The sequence below is a fragment of the Talpa europaea genome (assembly GCF_964194135.1).
Source record: "Talpa europaea genome assembly, chromosome: 5".
Taxonomy (NCBI): domain Eukaryota; kingdom Metazoa; phylum Chordata; class Mammalia; order Eulipotyphla; family Talpidae; genus Talpa; species Talpa europaea.
The window spans coordinates 27,403,075-27,420,803 of NC_140071.1; the positions used below are offsets into that span (position 1 = coordinate 27,403,075).

General features: G+C 35.5%; 1 protein-coding gene across 2 annotated transcripts in view; it reads right to left on the bottom strand.

Annotated features, from left to right (window-relative positions):
• Positions 1–550: 550 nt before the first annotated feature.
• Positions 551–17,729, bottom strand: part of DHX29 (DExH-box helicase 29) — a gene marked incomplete at both ends in the record, with an annotated part of 42,298 nt that continues 25,119 nt past the window's right edge. For both annotated transcript variants that reach the window (XM_084233787.1, XM_084233786.1), the window contains 13 exons: positions 551–603; positions 4,887–4,983; positions 6,174–6,305; positions 7,350–7,652; positions 10,212–10,305; positions 11,016–11,152; positions 12,765–12,989; positions 13,751–13,826; positions 13,926–14,054; positions 14,489–14,577; positions 16,120–16,204; positions 17,097–17,214; positions 17,341–17,485. In XM_084233787.1, the coding sequence (XP_084089913.1) occupies positions 551–603; positions 4,887–4,983; positions 6,174–6,305; positions 7,350–7,652; positions 10,212–10,305; positions 11,016–11,152; positions 12,765–12,989; positions 13,751–13,826; positions 13,926–14,054; positions 14,489–14,577; positions 16,120–16,204; positions 17,097–17,214; positions 17,341–17,485 (1,683 nt within the window). The remainder of the gene's footprint in view (positions 604–4,886; positions 4,984–6,173; positions 6,306–7,349; positions 7,653–10,211; positions 10,306–11,015; positions 11,153–12,764; positions 12,990–13,750; positions 13,827–13,925; positions 14,055–14,488; positions 14,578–16,119; positions 16,205–17,096; positions 17,215–17,340; positions 17,486–17,729) is intronic.

The following is a 17,729-nucleotide window of genomic DNA, read 5'->3' on the forward strand; positions in this document are numbered from 1 at the left end:
CTCCGGGACTATATCTTTATGCTTCATAAATGTAAGTGAAATGTTAAGTGTATACTTATTTTTGATTAGAGTATCAAATATTAAATAAGACTTTTGAAGTTGTGCTTTTTTCTGGAAATATAATCGTAACTGGTTTGGGAATTCATTTTCCCCTCTGGGCCAAGAAGGTCTAAGCTTTCCAGATGTCAGGTACTGATAGAGGATGAGAAAGGTACATAGGAAACAAAGTGTTGTTATAATTACTACTGTAGTGTAATTATATACACAACATACACAGATCTTGCAATGACATACAATAAGGTATAAAACATGAATGATACCAAAGAATTTATTGTAAATGTAGTGGCAAATACATTGAGAATAATCATCATTAAAAAGGAACTAGAAAATTACACATGTTAAAAGTATGTGCTTTTTCTGCCACCTTTGAGTTATGGCTAGTACCAACATTTTAAGTACTGAAATACTTAATGGTCTGATCCATTTTCACATAATTTCATGACAGTATCTTCATCTTAATTTTTAAAGCAGCTGGCCATGAATTTCAGTTTCAATTATTCTCTGTTTTTATCAATTCTGTAATGATCTGTAGAATCTTGTCATCTGAGTGGAGAAAAAGAAACCAATGAACAAGTTAATCACTGGCTATTTTTCCAATGTATATACATGTAAACGACAGATACTTTATTAAAAGATTCTCTTAAATTATAATACAAAACTAACGCCACCGATATTCACTAAAAACTAGATGCCTATATTGTCCTACAGACACTATTTTAATTACAGCTATAATTATACTACATATATTTTGACAAAAAAATAGCATTTTGAGTATGTACAGGTTAAGATCTGAAGAGATGATATAATTGTTCGTCATTTATAAGGGATTATTTCTTTCACCATTCCTTAAAAGTTTCTCAACTTTTTCACCTGGATCAAAATTCCTAGAGGCTCTATGGACCCTTTAACATTCTTCAGAGTATGTCAGGATTCCCATAGTATGGGTAAGGAAAAAGGAACTGTTACCAGTTTTTCCACTTTTAGTGCAAAGAAAACAAATTTTAACAGGAAGTGCTCTTGGAGAGGTGTCAATGAAGAAACAACAGACCACTTTACACAACAAAGGAATCAAACACCAATGAATCTGACAAACAACAATAAAGGCTACATTATTTGTTAAGGAAGTTTTGCTAATAGCTGCTTCTCTTATAAACAGTTGCTCTGACATAGTGACTTCTTAAGAACTTCATAACCACTCTTTAGAGAGTTGTAATTATCAGGGTTCTAATTCTGAAATTTCATATTTATACTAGACACTGCAACTAGAGAACGCTCTAGGCTTTCAATAGGGACTTCTGATAACCTGGTGCTGACATGCAGGTTTCTGGGGGTTAAAGTGGCACTTAAAAAAAAAAAAAAAGAGGTCACTCGCTACAATGGCAGATCTAGAAAGAACCATGACTTTTAAACTGAGGAAGAGTAAAAGAAAGCATGAGAACAACTTCAGTTAATTATTTTTAAGAAGCTTGGCTTTATGTCACACCTTTTTCTTTCTTTTTTTTTTTTTTTTGGTGGGACCCTCGCAGGCGGCTGGGAACGAACCGGCACTGCAGAGGCTGTGGCCCAGCGCTCAACCGCTGGGCCACCAGAGAAGGCCCACACCTTTTTCTTATAAAATACAGAAAGAGAGGGCACTAATGTATTTCATCCTCCCTCCCTCAAAAGTATATGCTTCCGGGCCTCCCGGGTGGCGCAGTGGTAGAGCGCTGGGTTGCAAAGCTGCCCGCAGCCTCTGCAGCACTGGTTAGATCCCCGGCTGCTCCCCGGCCACCAGAGGAGGGTCCCACATGGCGCGCAGACCTCTCCTGCCGCCTGCTGCTCCCCTCAGCAGTGTACTTCGGTCCTTCTGCCTGCTCTGCTCCCCGCTCTGGCTCTGGTGAATTCTCTCACCCTCCCGCGCTTCTGACCGTACCCAGTGCTTGTATAAATAAATGAATAATAAATACATAAATAAATAAATCTTAAAAAAAAAAGTATATGCTTCCCCTGAGAGTAATTTCTGCTTATTCTTATGGCAAATGGAAATGCTGACATCATTTTAAAATTAATTTTGTTTGATTTAGAAATTGAGGTTCGAACTGTCCTTTTTATTTATTATTTTTTTAATACAATAGTGACCCTCTAAAGGGCCCATTGGCAAACCAGCAGTGTTTTCAGCAGTCCTATATTTGATTTCTACTATACTCAAACAGCAGGTGGTAAATGATCACGGCCAAGTGTGTTTTTTTTTTTTTTAAAAAAGAATTATTTATTTATACAAGCACTGGGTACAGTCAGAAGCGCGGGAGGGTGAGAGAATTCACCAGAGCCAGAGCGGGGAGCAGAGCAGGCAGAAGGACAGAAGCACACTGCTGAGGGGAGCAGCGGGCGGCAGGAGACGTCTGCACGCCATGTGGGAGATGGGGGATTGAACCGGCACTGCCGAGGCTGTGGGCAGCTTCGCAACCCAGCGCTCAACCGCTGCACCACCAGGGAGGCCCCAAACTGTCTTTTTTATAGTGTAATTCTACGACTGAGCTGTAATGCATAAACCTTTACTAAGACAAGAATTTGTATTTCTTATGTCAATACATGATCTGGGTTTCCAGCAACAGGAAAATTAATACAATTTAATGTTTATATATTCACATTAAGTTCTATAAACATTGCATGTCATGCTGCAGGGTAACAGCAGTAGGTCACTAACTAGTTCCCCAACTTGCATGACTATGATACTTGCTAAATATAATCACAGTGAACACACTGATCAATTCTTAACATCCATAAAGCAAAACAAAACAAAAAAATTTAAATGCTTCCTGGTGTAATGTAATGGGAAGAATATAGCACCAATTGCAAAATATTCTTTTCCTAAAACTTTGATTCCAATCAAGTCTTTAGCTATTAACTACCAGGTTTGCTTGGAATAAAGGGAATACAGAAACATTAAATCAGAATGAAGATGCACTAAACAAATCCTAAATGTAGGAAACAAATCCTAAATGTGGGAAATTCCAAAAGAAAAACAACCCATTTATTGAAAATAATAAACTGCATTTAGGATGTAGTAGAGGGGAAGTGATATAGATTAAAAGCAATTATAAAAAATATAGCAATTATAAAAAATATAGCAACAGTCCTTTTCAATAGAGGAGATTTATTACGTCAGGGTAGATCTTTGGACCTTGCATTTTTTTTTTTTTTTTTTTTAGGGGAGCAGCGGGCGAGTCAGGAGAGGTCTGCTGCACCATGTGGGTAGCTCCCTGACCAGGGATTGAACTTGTGCTGAAAGGCTGCAGATAGTTTCCCCCCCCCCTTGGAGGTATTCCCAGTTGCTTTTTTTTTTCCTCTAAAAGTGTCTTTATTTATAATAAATTTTATTTTTATATTCCCCCATACAACTGCACATGCCCCATTCTGACCCCAATCCCTCCCCTCCCGGCCCCCACCCCCCAAAAAGTGTCTCTGGTTCATAGTTTTTGTTGATTTTGATTTTCACTTTCTTATAGTTATTCTTTTTCCTGATCCCTTATTTAAGTTTTCTAGATTCCTGCTATGAGTGAGACCATCCGGTATTTTTCTTTTTCTTTTTGGCTTATTTCGCTGAGCATGATCCCTTCCAGTGCCATCCATGTTGCTGCAAATTGCATGTGTTTATCTTTTTTGAATGCTGAGTAATATTCCACGGTATATATGTACCACATCTTCTTGATCCAGTCATCTATTTTTGGGCATTTGGGCTGTTTCCAAAGCTTAGCTATTGTAAATAGTGCTGCTATAAACATAGGGGTGCAGGTGTTCTTTGGAATTGATGTTTCTGTGTCCTTTGGGTAAATACCTAGGAGTGGAATTGCTGGATCATATGGAAGCTCTATGTTTAGTAGGTCCAGAAATCTCCACACAGCTCTCCGTAGTGGTTGGACCAGTTTGCATTCCCACCAACAGTGCAGGAGAGTTCCTTTTTCTCCACACCCTCGCCAACATTTGTTGTTGCTAGTTTTTTTAATATGTGCCATTCTCACTGGTGTAAGATGGTATCTCATGGTAGTTTTGATTTGCATTTCCCTGATTACAAGTGATGTTGAACATTTTTTCATATGTCTGTTGGCCATTTGCATTTCCTCTTCAGAGAAGTTTCTTTTTAGCTCTTCTGCCCATTTTTTGACTGGGTTATTTTCTTTGTTGTTGTTGAGTCTCATCAGCTCTTTGCAGATTTTTGTGATCAGTTGGACCTTGCATTTTTAACAATTACCAGAATGATTCTGATGAGTTGACAAATTTTGAGAAACTGTACCAACTAACAGGAAACTCAAGCGTCTCCTGCAGATTTCTTTTGAAGAATAATGTATTTATCTGACTAAAACTTCTGCATTTGTGAGAATGGTAGAGAAAAAATGTTGGGGATAAACTTCACAGAAAGTCCTCATTCTTGTTTTTTATAATAACTGCATTGCCAAAATACCAGCATGTTAATAAATAGTAAAGTTTACACTGCTCATTTTTTTATCATCCTATTTCTCTGAAATGATCAACTGGTTTAAAGAAGGAAGCTTAGAAGAGGAAGAAGCAAACTGAAAGAATCTAAAGAGCACAATTATGTTGTGAATAATGAAGAATTGTCTGAGTGTGATGGGATTTAGCATAAAATAAATTTCATTAAAATCATTTTTTATCACATGGAATTTAAGACTTCAATGTGATATAGTATACTGTAATGTTTTAAAAAATAAGCCAAATTTCTAGAATTGGTCTTATAGATTGTTCTCTTAGAAAGCTGTTCCAGTATATACAACTATACATACTCATGTGTATACTACTTTCTACCTACAAAATCATCAAACACTTACTTTCAAGGGACATCTTAGGATTTTCAAGCTTTTTCCTTAAAACAGAATCAATGAGAACTCTCAGCTGCTTGAAAATGACAGCTATCTTTACAGGAGCCTATTAAGAGATGACAAGTTGGACAAGGTTAATCAAGGGGGTTGTGAATGTATTTAAAGAAATCAAGGTAAACGTATATACCTTACAATCTGTCTTAGTATGTCTCATTTTTCACATAAAACATAATGGGAAAAATACAGGCAAATCACCTCCTGTAGTTAAGCTCTATAAACCTCAGTTTCCTTATAAAGTATCAATAAATTTCACATCTCTTCCTAAAATACAGCTACTATTAGTCCAATCATTATTTTCTTATATCAACTCTGTTGGAGTGAAGCCTACAGTTTTAGGGATGGAGTTTTTTTTAAATGGATTTTAAAAAGTTTCATATAGGTATAATTTACAGCCCATAAAAACTCACTCATAGTTAAGTGTAGAATTCAATGAGTTTTAGTAAGTTTACAGTATTGCAACCATTACCACACTCCAGTTACAGAAATTCTATCACTCCAGTCTCTTTGCAAGAACACATATATTTTTAAATCTGCATTTAAAATTCATCTCTCCAGTTCTAGACAAACACCAATCTTGGTAAAGCATAGCAGAATTTATCAGATCTTCTTATTAAATTGGCCAGTGATGATGGGGAGGGGTGTGATTAATGAAGAACTGTCTATGAGTCTGATGGAATTCAGTAATACAACAAACTTGTTATTGGTGGCAATGGTTAGTCAAATTTCTCCAGAGAAGAATTTGGTAACATGCATTAAATTAAAACCTATGAATCTATTTGTTGACTATTTATTGGTGGCACAAAATAGTGGAAAGAGTATGAGTTTGGGGATCAGATAATTCTCAGTTCGAGTATTGCTCCAGTAATAATTCATGTAATATAGGAAAGTTTTTTAACTTCTGAGTTAAAGTGCTTTGTCTATAGCAAGGAAGTTATAGAAATTATCTAACAAGATTGTTAGAATATTAAAATTGGGATAAATCATGTAACATTCACTATTAAAGCACTTAACAAAAGGCAAGTTATAATTGTTACTGATAATAAATACAATATAATTTGATTTTCCAATTTAAGAAATTTAAAATGATATTGAAAGATAAAATAAGGGAGTCTTCTACGTTAAGTCAAATTATACAAAGAAAAGTGAACTCAAAAATAAAAACCTTAAAAATCTACCTCAATGGCTGTGGAAGCAGAAATCGTTAATGTAACCAGTAACATCTGTTGAACTGTGTACCTGAAAATAGATCCAGCCATCAACAGAAAGAAGATGTTCCCGGTGTTGAACTTCTATGTCACCACCAAAAAGTAAAACTGGAAAAGGAGTTATTAGGGTAGTTTCCCTCAAATATACTCGGGCATACCTTATCTGCATAGAAATAAAGGGGGAAAAATCAGTCTTATAATTAATTCATCTATTTCATGTAAACATTTTCTGTAATTGATACTATATATTTTAAGTCATAAATATTTAACTTCTATTTCTCTTATATAAGTTTCTAATTTCATAAAAATCACCATTACTACTTGTACACCTGTTACTATAGGTTATTATAAACATTCATTTTAAGGCTGAATGATGTTCCTTGAACATAAATCAAACTCCAAAGCAATTTATTTAGCTGTTAATGTAAAAACAGAATTATCATTAAGCTGCAAAAGTGTCTGGTTTTTAGACCAATGTTCAGCTATGTTTAATACCAGTAATTTCTCAAGTTTCACATTTAAGTTTGATGAAATGCTGAGAGTTATTCAAATTAGCATTTGAAATTATGGATCTTTGTTACTTTAAATGTCAAGAAACAAAATGGAGGCACTCTTTTAGTAAAGGGAGAAGATATGTGTTTCCATTTGATATGCTCCTTCTAATGTTGCCTTAAATAAAAATGAGTATGAGATAGATGACAAACATCTAAATATAAAGAAACTGCCACCTTAACTTTTATCACAAATTAAAAACTAAGAAAATGGGATGGCAATGCAGTTACCAATGAAAATGTTGATTGTTTTAATAGTAATGTATACATATTGCTATAGAATTATTTTAGGTTATATTGTGACTCAAACTGTTGTCATTTCATATATAGTTCTATCCATCCAATATCCCCATTATTTGTAAGTGCACATGTTCCATCTGAGGCAGAATTTTTTGTGAAATCTCAGGGAACAAATATATTATTAAACTTCTTTTTGCTATATCTGTCCTATTTCAAGTAGAAAAGATGGTCAGAGGAGAACCTTATTTTTTCTTTCACTTTTTTCCACTGAGAAATTACGTATATCTGATTCCAAATAGGAACATAATAGTTCAATTTGAGAACCAAATATAAAACTTATTGAGGCATCCTAAGTTGTTATGATTGACTTCTAGTATAATGCCCTGAATACGGGAATTTAAGAATGAGTACTTTACCTTCTCCTGGTATAAGAGCCAACCATAAGTTTGCAAATCTCGATTTACTGAAGATGGATGTACTTGTGCTTTGCCTTGGGCTGTCTCCACAATGCAAGCCAATTTTTCTGTAACATCAACTGATTTTGTATAGATTATCTTCCCCACATTGTCATATAGTCCAGCAGCTAGTACAGCTTTAAGAAGTGCAATTTCTTGGAAGGAGAGTGCCTGTGAGGTTCTGTTTACTTCCCAGCTGTTAGAAGTTGTGGATGATGAAAATCCTGCTGCCTTAACCAACTTTATTAATTCCTGCTTTACATCCTAGGGTTATTTAAGTTAAAAAAAAAAAAAAAGAAAATGACAAAGTTGTTTCTTATCAAAATTGATAGCATGCCAAATTATTTAGTTATTTAGTATAGTGCAAGATAAATTAAGGAGGAGGAAAGATATTAGAAAGTCAAAAATTGTTTCTGTATGGAAGTTCCCCAAAATATTGAAAATAGATATACCAAGCAATTGCACTCCTAGTTTCTACCTGAAGAATGCAAAATCACTATTTTGAAAAGCCATATGCACTCCTATGTTTACTGCAACACTATTTGCAATAATCAAGTTATAGGAATAATCTAAATGCCTATAGACAGAACAGTAGATTAAGAAGATAAGGTATATATATACAATAATCTACTAAACTATAAAAACAGATGAATTCTTGCCATTTGTCATGGCTAGAATTGGAGAGAATTATGCTAAGTGAAATAAGTCAGAAGGAGAAAGACCAATACTAGGTGATTTTACTCACATGTGGAATAGAGGGGGAAAAAAGCAACTGACAAAACTAAACCAAAACAAACTCTAGAAATATGACCATAGAACTGAGGCTACTAGAGTTGGGGAGGGAGAGAAGGGTGGAAACAAATGGGGGTAGAAGGAATGGGGCCCAATGGCCGAGACAAAGGACTAAGGGTGTTTTGATGGTGGGGTTGCTGTGGTGACATAAATCTGAGAAAGTATGAACCTATTTCCCTAAATCATACTCAGTGTTGTAAACCAATGTTACATACACACACATACATATACATACGTACACACACACACGTTTCCACCACCCCAAAACCTTAGATGTTATAAAACATAATATTTAAATTGTGGGCCACCCCGGTGGCGCAGCGGTTGAGCGCTGGGTTGTGAAGCTGCCCGCAGCCTCTGCAGCGCCGGTTTGATCCCCGGCTGCTCCCACATGGCGCGCAGACCTCTCCTGCCGCCCGCTGCTCCCCTCAGCAGTGTACTTTGTCTGTCTGCCTGTTCTGCTCTCCGCTCTGGCTCCGGTGAATTCTCTCACCCTCCTGACTTCTGACTGTACCCAGTGCTTGTATAAATAAATAAATAAATCTTAAAAAAATATTTAAATTGCAAAAATAATAAAAATATGCCTGAACACATTTTCATTCACTATATTAGAGAAGTCCCTGCTATTACTCAGCAGTTATTTTCAAGTCCTAAGAAGTAATGGATCAAAATACACAGAATTTTTTTTTTTTTTTAACTCTTTAAAATAAAAGTATAGGATAAAGGGCCTTCCTGGTGGCGCAAAAGGTTAAGCACCACACTATGAAGCTATCCGCAGCCTCTGCAGCATGAGTTCGATCCCAGGCCAGGCAGGGAGAAACCCACATGGCGCAATAGACCACTCCTGTCTCGCCTGCTGCTCCCCTCAGCAGTGTATTTCAGTCAATCTGGCTGTTCTTATTCCCCACTCTGTATCTGGTGGATCCTCTCAACCCCGCATCTCTGGCCTGTACCCCAGCTCTTGTGTGCATAAATAAATAAATCTTAAAAAAAAAATAGGATACAGGGATTACATGAGAGATACATTAAGCTGTGAACACTTTCACAGCATGTCCAAAGAAACAACAGTTTGAGTATCAAAAAAAAATCCACAGAAGACTGAAACACATCAAATTTACTTAAATCAATAAATTCATTACGATTTTTTACAAACAAAAACAAAAAACTATTATCCAAGGAGATGCTTTGGAATTATGAAACTTATTATGCAAACTGCTAAAAGGATGGGCCTCCCTGGTAGCACAAGGGGTTAAGCATAGCACTGTGAAGCTATTTGCTGTATGAGTTTAATTCCGCGCCCGCCAGGGAGCTACCCACATGGCGCAGCAGACCTCTCCCGACTCGTCCGCTGCTCCCCTCAGCAGTGTACTTCAGTCAAATCTGCCTGTTCTGTTCCCACTCTGTCCCTGGTGAATCCTTGTACCCCCCCATGCCTCTGTACCCCAGTTCTTGTATGCATAATCTTTAAAAAAAATGCTAAAAGGAAAGAAGCATTTATCCAAATTTTCTTGTACTATATTTCACAGTATCTAAATATAAAGGAAAAGTTCTTTATGAAAGAATTCTGGCTAACATGTAAAATTAGAATGTCAACATTTTGAAATTAATAAAAGTGGGTTCAGATTAATTTTTGGGTTGAGGAATGCCTTATTTTCATTTATCCATATGAAAACATTTTTGAGCATTCCAGGCCCAAAAAAGAACCTACCAAATGGGGACATTCTACTGTTGGATAGCAGGAGAAATCAGCGCTTAACTCCAAAGCTAGAGTAATTTCTGTGAAATCATTTTGTCTCTTTATCGTTTTCCTAATACATTATGATCACTAAATACTATTTTAAAGCACTGTGTGATATATATATAGGTTACCTGTTTGGAGAAATAACAAAACAAAAGGTGACAAATTTATGAATTCAACATTTATCAAAAGCCCCTACTATGTATCAAGCACTTGCCTAGATATTTCTTTTTCCAAAATAAAGCTATTAGTAATCATATGACTCTTAACTAGGGAGTTGCATTAAGACTTACTTCTAGAGTTAAAAGTGACGTTCTGTTAAGAAAGTTCCTCCGGCAATATGCCATTTCAGAACGATAGCCTCCTTCTTGCCGTGCTTTCTTCCATCTAGATAAACAAAATGACCAAAGTTCAACACGTTTTCTTTTCAGACTTTTTCCCAGAGGCACTAATGAAATAAGCTTTAATTATAATCATTTAAAAATAAAGGAGGCATCTTATTGTAGCAGTCACCAAATAAGAATTTCAACTGTAATACCTATCTGTAATACCAATTGTATACCTGCTGTTTATGTATAATAGCAAATTATTAATTAAGTTCAAATAGGAGGTAATATAATATAAAGTATATTGTTCTTATTTTGGGAAGGATTATAAAAATGTGATTTTCTAAAAAATTATACTGTGACAGATGAAAAAATTTAAAAAAAATTTTATCTCGGGCCTCCCCAGTGGCGCAGCGGGTTAATTATCACAGTGCTGTGAAGCTGTCCACAGCCTCTGCAATTCAGGTTCAATTCCTGGCTGGCCAGGGAGAGACCCACATGGCGCAGCAGACCTCTCCTATCTCGCCCACTGCTCCCCTCAGCAGTGCTTTCGGTCCGTCTGCCTGTTCTGCTGACTGCTCTGTCTCTGGTGAATCCTCTCACCCTCCCACGCCTCTGGCCTGTACCACAGCTATTGTATAAATAAAAAATAAATCTTTCAAAAAAATTTATATCTTACCTGTATCATTTTAATGAAAAAAAAAAAATCTTACCAAGTAAATAATTAAAAAAGTCAGTAGATTACTGATAACACTCAGATTATTTCTTTACCCTAGATATGCATTGTAGATCGTCAAGTGGTCTGAATCTGCCATAGCCAAAGCTGATTTTGCAAGATCTGCTTCATCTTTTCGACCAATTGGTGTGGTAAAAGGAGATTTTTCTGTCATAACTGCAGCTAGTGTTGCCTAGCATAGGTAACCAAACAAGTTATCATTAGAGAGATATACATTGAAAGCTGATTTGTAAAAGAAACAAACCATAATACAATCACACTTTTAAATTGCTTTTCTTCTTTTCACTATATTTATCATGTTCTACAATAGCTAACATATTTCCATTCAAATTAGTTACTTTTAGTTTCATTTTATGAAACTAAAAAAAAATTTACTTTTTTATTATCTTTGTAAAGTTAGGAGGTAATTATCCCCAGAATCAGATTAATAAATGTGTAACTGATTTATAGTTATACAGCTAAAAGCAACCCAGATTCATAGTTCAAATATCTTAATTCCTGGCCTGCTGAATTTCCATTGCTTAAAATGTTCTTTTAAATAATTTAAAACAATCTTGACTAGGTAATAATCCACTTGTTGCAGCATTTCAGACTAATTTCATGGCACAGGTTATTTTTCAAACTAGGCACAATTTTTGTATTTCTACTACTAGAGAAAAAAAAAGATTAGAGTAAGTCATATCTCTCTGTTACTTCTTTTTTTAAGTAATAATGATTTGCATTTTTTAATGTGAAACTGTTCTGAGAGTAGGACTTAACTGCTTAGGATTTAGGTGTGACTGCACTAATTCCCCTGTGCTCTTGAGGCACATGTTAGGCAGGACATCTGATGAAGTCCCTGTGGCAACTTCAGGGGCTTGATCTTATCAAATGTTTAACTACTTTCAGTTTTATACTCGCTGAGGATATTCTGATGAACTTGAGGAGTATACGCTTTTTCTAATCCAAGCATCTTTATCTTTTTCTCAATGTGGATTTTGTGTACTTTTTATTTTGGTAACAATATGAAGTTTATGAGTGGCTGTGAATCCCTACTATACTTTTCATGATAGGCAGATGAAAGCTGAAACTCTTGACCTGGCAAATGTGTGATGTATCCAATGTGTAAAAATGAGACTCAACATCTTTTGTCACAGTCTAAATTCTGCCTGGAGCCTCTCAATTACTGAACACAAAATCCTTGCCATACGTAGTTACTATTCTCTTAGAGACCACTGAGGGGAAGTTGAACAGAGCTCTCTGTTCTGTTTTTAAACAGTCTTGATTTATAGGCCAAGAAAAGGACACACCTTGATGAAGCTGGAGAGTTGGAATGAAAAACCTGGTATACAAGTCCAGATATTCAGACAAAGGCACTATATTTGTTAATTATGAAATAATGAAAAAAATAGAACTGCTTGAAATCATTGACTCAGAGATAATCCCCCCAAAAAAGGAGGAAAGTTTATTCTATTTGTGAAAGTCAGTGGTGTTCAAAGCATCCTAAAAGTTGTCTACTACATATTCAATTGAATAAATATTTCAAGGGGGGTGTCTGAGCCAGACCCATTCACAAAATACTACCTACAGTACACTTAAGTAAATGGATAAGTATCTTATACATTAACATAAAAAGTTAAATATATTAAAAAAATTTTCACTGAGCATTCATGCTCCTCCCTGGATTTTAATGCTAAAGACATTCTATTTAGTTTAACAATATTAAATTAAAAGCTAGAAATTATTTCTAATTGTCATTTCCCAGATAAAATAATACTTAAAGAGGCAATAGCATTACGACTTACCACTGGGTCAAGGCAGCCAAATATGGCACCAAAAATAAGCATCTTGCCAATTTTGACATTCACAGGCAAAGCTGCAAGGTGTTGGCCTAACGGAGTCAATTTAGGCTCATTTAGTTCACAAGCTCCAATTTTTCGGAGTAAATTCATTGCATTGCTGATTACTTGGAGTTGAGGAGGATCTAGGGCTTTGGAGAGGAAATTTTCAGGAGAACCAAGATTGCATTTCTGTAGATTGAAAAAGAGTGATAAATTGTTATGTGATCACACAGTATTACTACTACCCAAAGAAGACGGTCAAGTTGGAACTAAATTTGAGTTAAGTATAAGTTTGAGCAAATAGGATAAATGTCTGAATAAGACTATCTGATTTTTGTAATTAAGAGTGAGTGAGTGAATGAGTTTGAGAGAGAATGTGTGTGCACGTGTGGTGTGTATGTTGAGGGATGTGGGCATGAGGAGCTCTTCCAGTCTGTACTTTTTGTTTCTTTATAATTTTTATAGAGTCAGAAGTATAAGAACTGAAGGATATCATAGATCTTTCAGGCTAGTAACCCTGTGGTGTAGGTCATGGTTTTTCAATCTCAGCACTATTGTTATTTCAGCCCAGATAATTCTTTTCTTAGGATTTATGCTGGTCACTGGAGAATGTCCGGCAGCATCCTTGGTCTCTACCCGCCAAAAATCCATAGCACAGCCCCCTCCAAGTTCTGACTACCAAAAATGTCTCCAGACACTGCCGATTATCCCCTGGTGCACCATACTGCCTCCCACCAATGAGAACTATCTGTCTAGGTTATAAGACTGTATTTTAATCTATAAAGCATGGTGGGTTTACTTATAAAAAGGTGGGGATCAGGGACATATATTAATGAGTAAATAAAATACCTAAAAATCTAGAGCAACATAAGGCAAGTTTGGGTGTTCATTCCCTCCACCCCCCGGGAAAGGGGTAAACATAGAATTCATCTGAGTTTCTTTGGGATTACCATAATATGAAGACATAACTCCTCCAAAGGCACACGCAAGATTTCAGGGACCGAGTAGTCCATAAAGCCATCAAATCTAAAAAATAAAATAGAATAATACTAAATACCTGACATGTTATCAGAAGTGCCACAGTGTACTATCTATGTGTGTTTAATTTTCGGCGCTGTGCTGTACCTTTCTCTTGTGTACATTCGGAAGCAGAAGCCATCTCGGACCCGCCCAGCTCTCCCCTGGCGCTGCAGAGCACTGGCTTTACTGACAAATGTCTCAACCAAAGAACTCATTTGACTGCTTTCATGGTACCTAAAGAAATTTTTTAGGGGAGAATATGCAGACAATTTATCGAATGAAAAGGGCTGGAAATATCTGACTCTTAAAATGAAGCAAAATAGGAACCCCACCCTAAAAAGTTCATTACCATTTTGGACCAGTATTTTCCAAATAGTGTTTCAGTTAAGTAAGTGAGTAAATTTCATACTACCAAATGGTAAGCTCTGGCACTGAAAAAAGTTGCAGTATATTAGTATATTACTTAAGGGACAATCCATGACTTAAAATTTGACATTTGCTCTCAGATATTTTAAAGTTTCCTAATGTTTCTCTGAGGCTTTGTGTTTTGGGCAGTATTAGGACATCAGGAGTTTTTCCTATATGATTCTGTGATTTCTCCTAAGAATTCAAGAGCCTTAAACCCTTCTCAGGTTCAAAATGTTTTGATTTGGGAAATGCAAACTTACTTATTTTCTTTTGTTCTTCCAGTATCAATTACAAATACAACATCTGGAATAGTGATACCTGTCTCTGCAATATTTGTTGCTAAAACAATCTGAAAACAAAGAAAAAGTCAGAACATTTAGGTAACAACTTTCTGTTATATATCATCTAAAAGTCTGAGATAATGAATTTATAAAGTAAATTTCAATTTTATTTAAAAAATTTATAGTTTACTTGTTACTACTATGTAATTTTAATTTGTTCTAACTAGTTTCATCACTCCATCTTGCTTAATTAAACTAAAGCTAAAGATTTTTATTCCCAAATCCTCTAATTCTAGTCAGTTATCTTAAAAATGATGCAAGTATAATGGGAAATTGAGTCAAAGAACAGAGACAGCTAAACACAGCCCTTCACAATTATCAGGAAAAATATAATACATTAATGAGATGAATTGGGTTGCCAACCTAGCTCTGTCACTTATTAGCTTTGTGACCTTAGACAAGTTATTTTACCTCTTTAAACTTTAGTTACTTCAACTATAAATTAGGAGGTAGATATAAAAAATTTCCTAGGTTTCTTTCTAGATCTAAAATTCTTAATGGTGAACTGTGTAATTTTTCATTGTTTTCTTCTGTTGAGTCCTTGGAGGTAAAACATTTAGGTAATTTTAGTTTAAATTTAATGTATGCATTACTCTATCTGTATTTCAAAACTGAATGCTTGCTTTTCATATTCATCTATCCTACGATACAGATTATTAAGACTTATGGGAACTAGGTGGTCATTCTAATTCAGTAGCATTCACATTTTCTGGTTAAGAGGTGGAGCTCTTAAAATAAAATCTTACAGGAAGACCAAATGTTACAGATCAGAGCACATTCCCAGAACCCCTGTTGTTCTCAGAGCACATTTAGAAAACCATCAGTTTAATGTAACCCCTTCTAATATGACAAAGTGAGGATAACTAGGCTGCTAATGGCAAAAACATGGCAACAGTCTAAGGACAAAAGCACAGGCCTCCTGAATTGAATTATTGTCCCACCCAGGATTCATCTGTTATATAGTCCAGGTTCTAGAATTATCCTTCTTATATTATAATCTCAGCTCTTCATGGGAGTTCTGTCTTCTCCACAGGTTCTACACTGTGTTCTACCCTTTCTAAGTGGGAGTTCAAAAGAAACTCTTCAGCATGTATCTCTTCATTCAGAATCCTGATCAGAGAATACAGTCAAAATACTGAGATGCTTCCTAACTTAATGGCTGATATATTACAAACATAATCAGGGATAAACAGTCTACAGAATAACAAAGAAGTCCTCCAAAATTCAGATGACTCCTGACATCTAACCTCCTTGATGATGCCTTCTTGGAGAAAAACAGTGATTTTTCTTTTTATAAGCAATATCCATGCCATATTTAACAACTACCACTCCCCTGAAAAGCCTATCCCTTTAATAATACACACTATATTCTAACACTTGAATTTTATTACTGGGTTCACTTCTGATTATGGTAAGTTAGAGAGCATCTGGAGCCTGCCATGGATTATAGGGCACTCAATACTAGTTACTATCTTAAATGATAAAAAGCCCTAACAATTTCATAAAATGTTATCAGAGGGATCACATAAATTGGATGCACTGAAATTTACCTTCCTGACTCCTGGAGGAGGAAATGTGAATGCTGCAGCTTGATCTTGAGTTGAAAGAATAGAATGCAGAGCTATCACTTTATATCTGAAAGTTAAAATCATAGTTCTTAGCAAGAGTTTCTCTTTAGAAGGCACTGCAAGGAATAACAAAATTTATTTGCAAATAGGAAGCAACTTATTTTTTTTTAAATTATGAAAACTTTTAAGCACACAAAAGTTCTGAGAGTGGTGCAATGAAATCCCATATAACCCACGGAGAGAAAAACTTAAAAAATTTTTAAAAAAATATGTTCTGATGTTGGGCCTCCCTGGTGGTACAAGGGATGAAGATGCAACCTATGAAGCAGTCCGCAGCCACTGCAGCACGAGTTCTATCCCCAGCCAGGGAGCAACCCAAATGGTGCAGCAGACCTCTCCTGACTTGCCCACTGCTCCCCTCAGCAATGTATTTCAGGCAATCTGCCTGCTCTGTTCCCCACTCTGTCTCTGGTGAATCCTCTTACCCCCATGCCTCTGGCCTGTACCCCAGTTCTTCTATGCATAAATAAATAATCTTAAAAAAATATTTGTTCTGATGTTGAAGTGATAATCACTGACAGCAGTAGTGAACTGCATAAAAACAATATATAAATAGCCAATAAATAGCCAATTCAATGTGTATGGATAATACACTACAACTTTTATTGGGGTTCTGCACCATCCAGTGGATTGGTGAGGGGTGTCACCACTTTATTGTGAACCACAACATTTCCTTTGCTTAATCATATTAAGAAAATAAGACAAATGTAGAAACAGTACCTAAAATTTCTAATAGTTAAATGCTGTAACAGAAATGTTAAAATGAAACAAACTTGCTTTACTACAGACAATTTTAAAAAAAGGTGAATAGACTTTGAAAGCTCTAATTAAGAGTTTTAATGTCTGAATCATTTTTCTATTTTAAAACTACGAGGAATATAATAAAGATTTTTAGTTACCGCTCAGAAAAAAATCTTCTGTCAGTTGATAGGAGATCATATAACTGTTGAATATGAGCAAGGCCTGGTAAAAAGATCAACACTGCTCCTTCAATATTTCTGAACTGAGGACTTGTGTCTGAAAAATTTTTTAAAATACAATATTCAAAATAAGAATGAATAGCATACAAAATATTAGTCAAATATCTCTAGTAGAAAAAAGTTTATCAAGACGAATGGAGATATATTAGAAATAGATGTCTACCTAAATATGTAAGAAGTTCCAAGATGAGATCCAGGTTGATTTTATGAGGATTCATGTAGAGAATAGCATGCTGAGTGCGGTTGCTATACCTTTGGTAAAATGGATTTAAGTCAACACTTGCTCCAGTCTGAACTGGGATATATTCCTAAAAGAAACACATTCAGAAAAAGTTGAACAAAAATATTACATATTTTTCTAAGACAAAAAAGGAAAAAATGAAGTATTTTATTGACTGAAATTGACATTTTTCACACTGTCACATTATTTTGTTAAAATATAGCAAGAGTGTATTTTTTTTAAAAGACTTATTTTTATTTATTTATGCCTATAAGAATGGAGGTGTAGGCCAGAGGTGCCAGAGGTGAGAGGATTCAACAGAGATAGAGTGG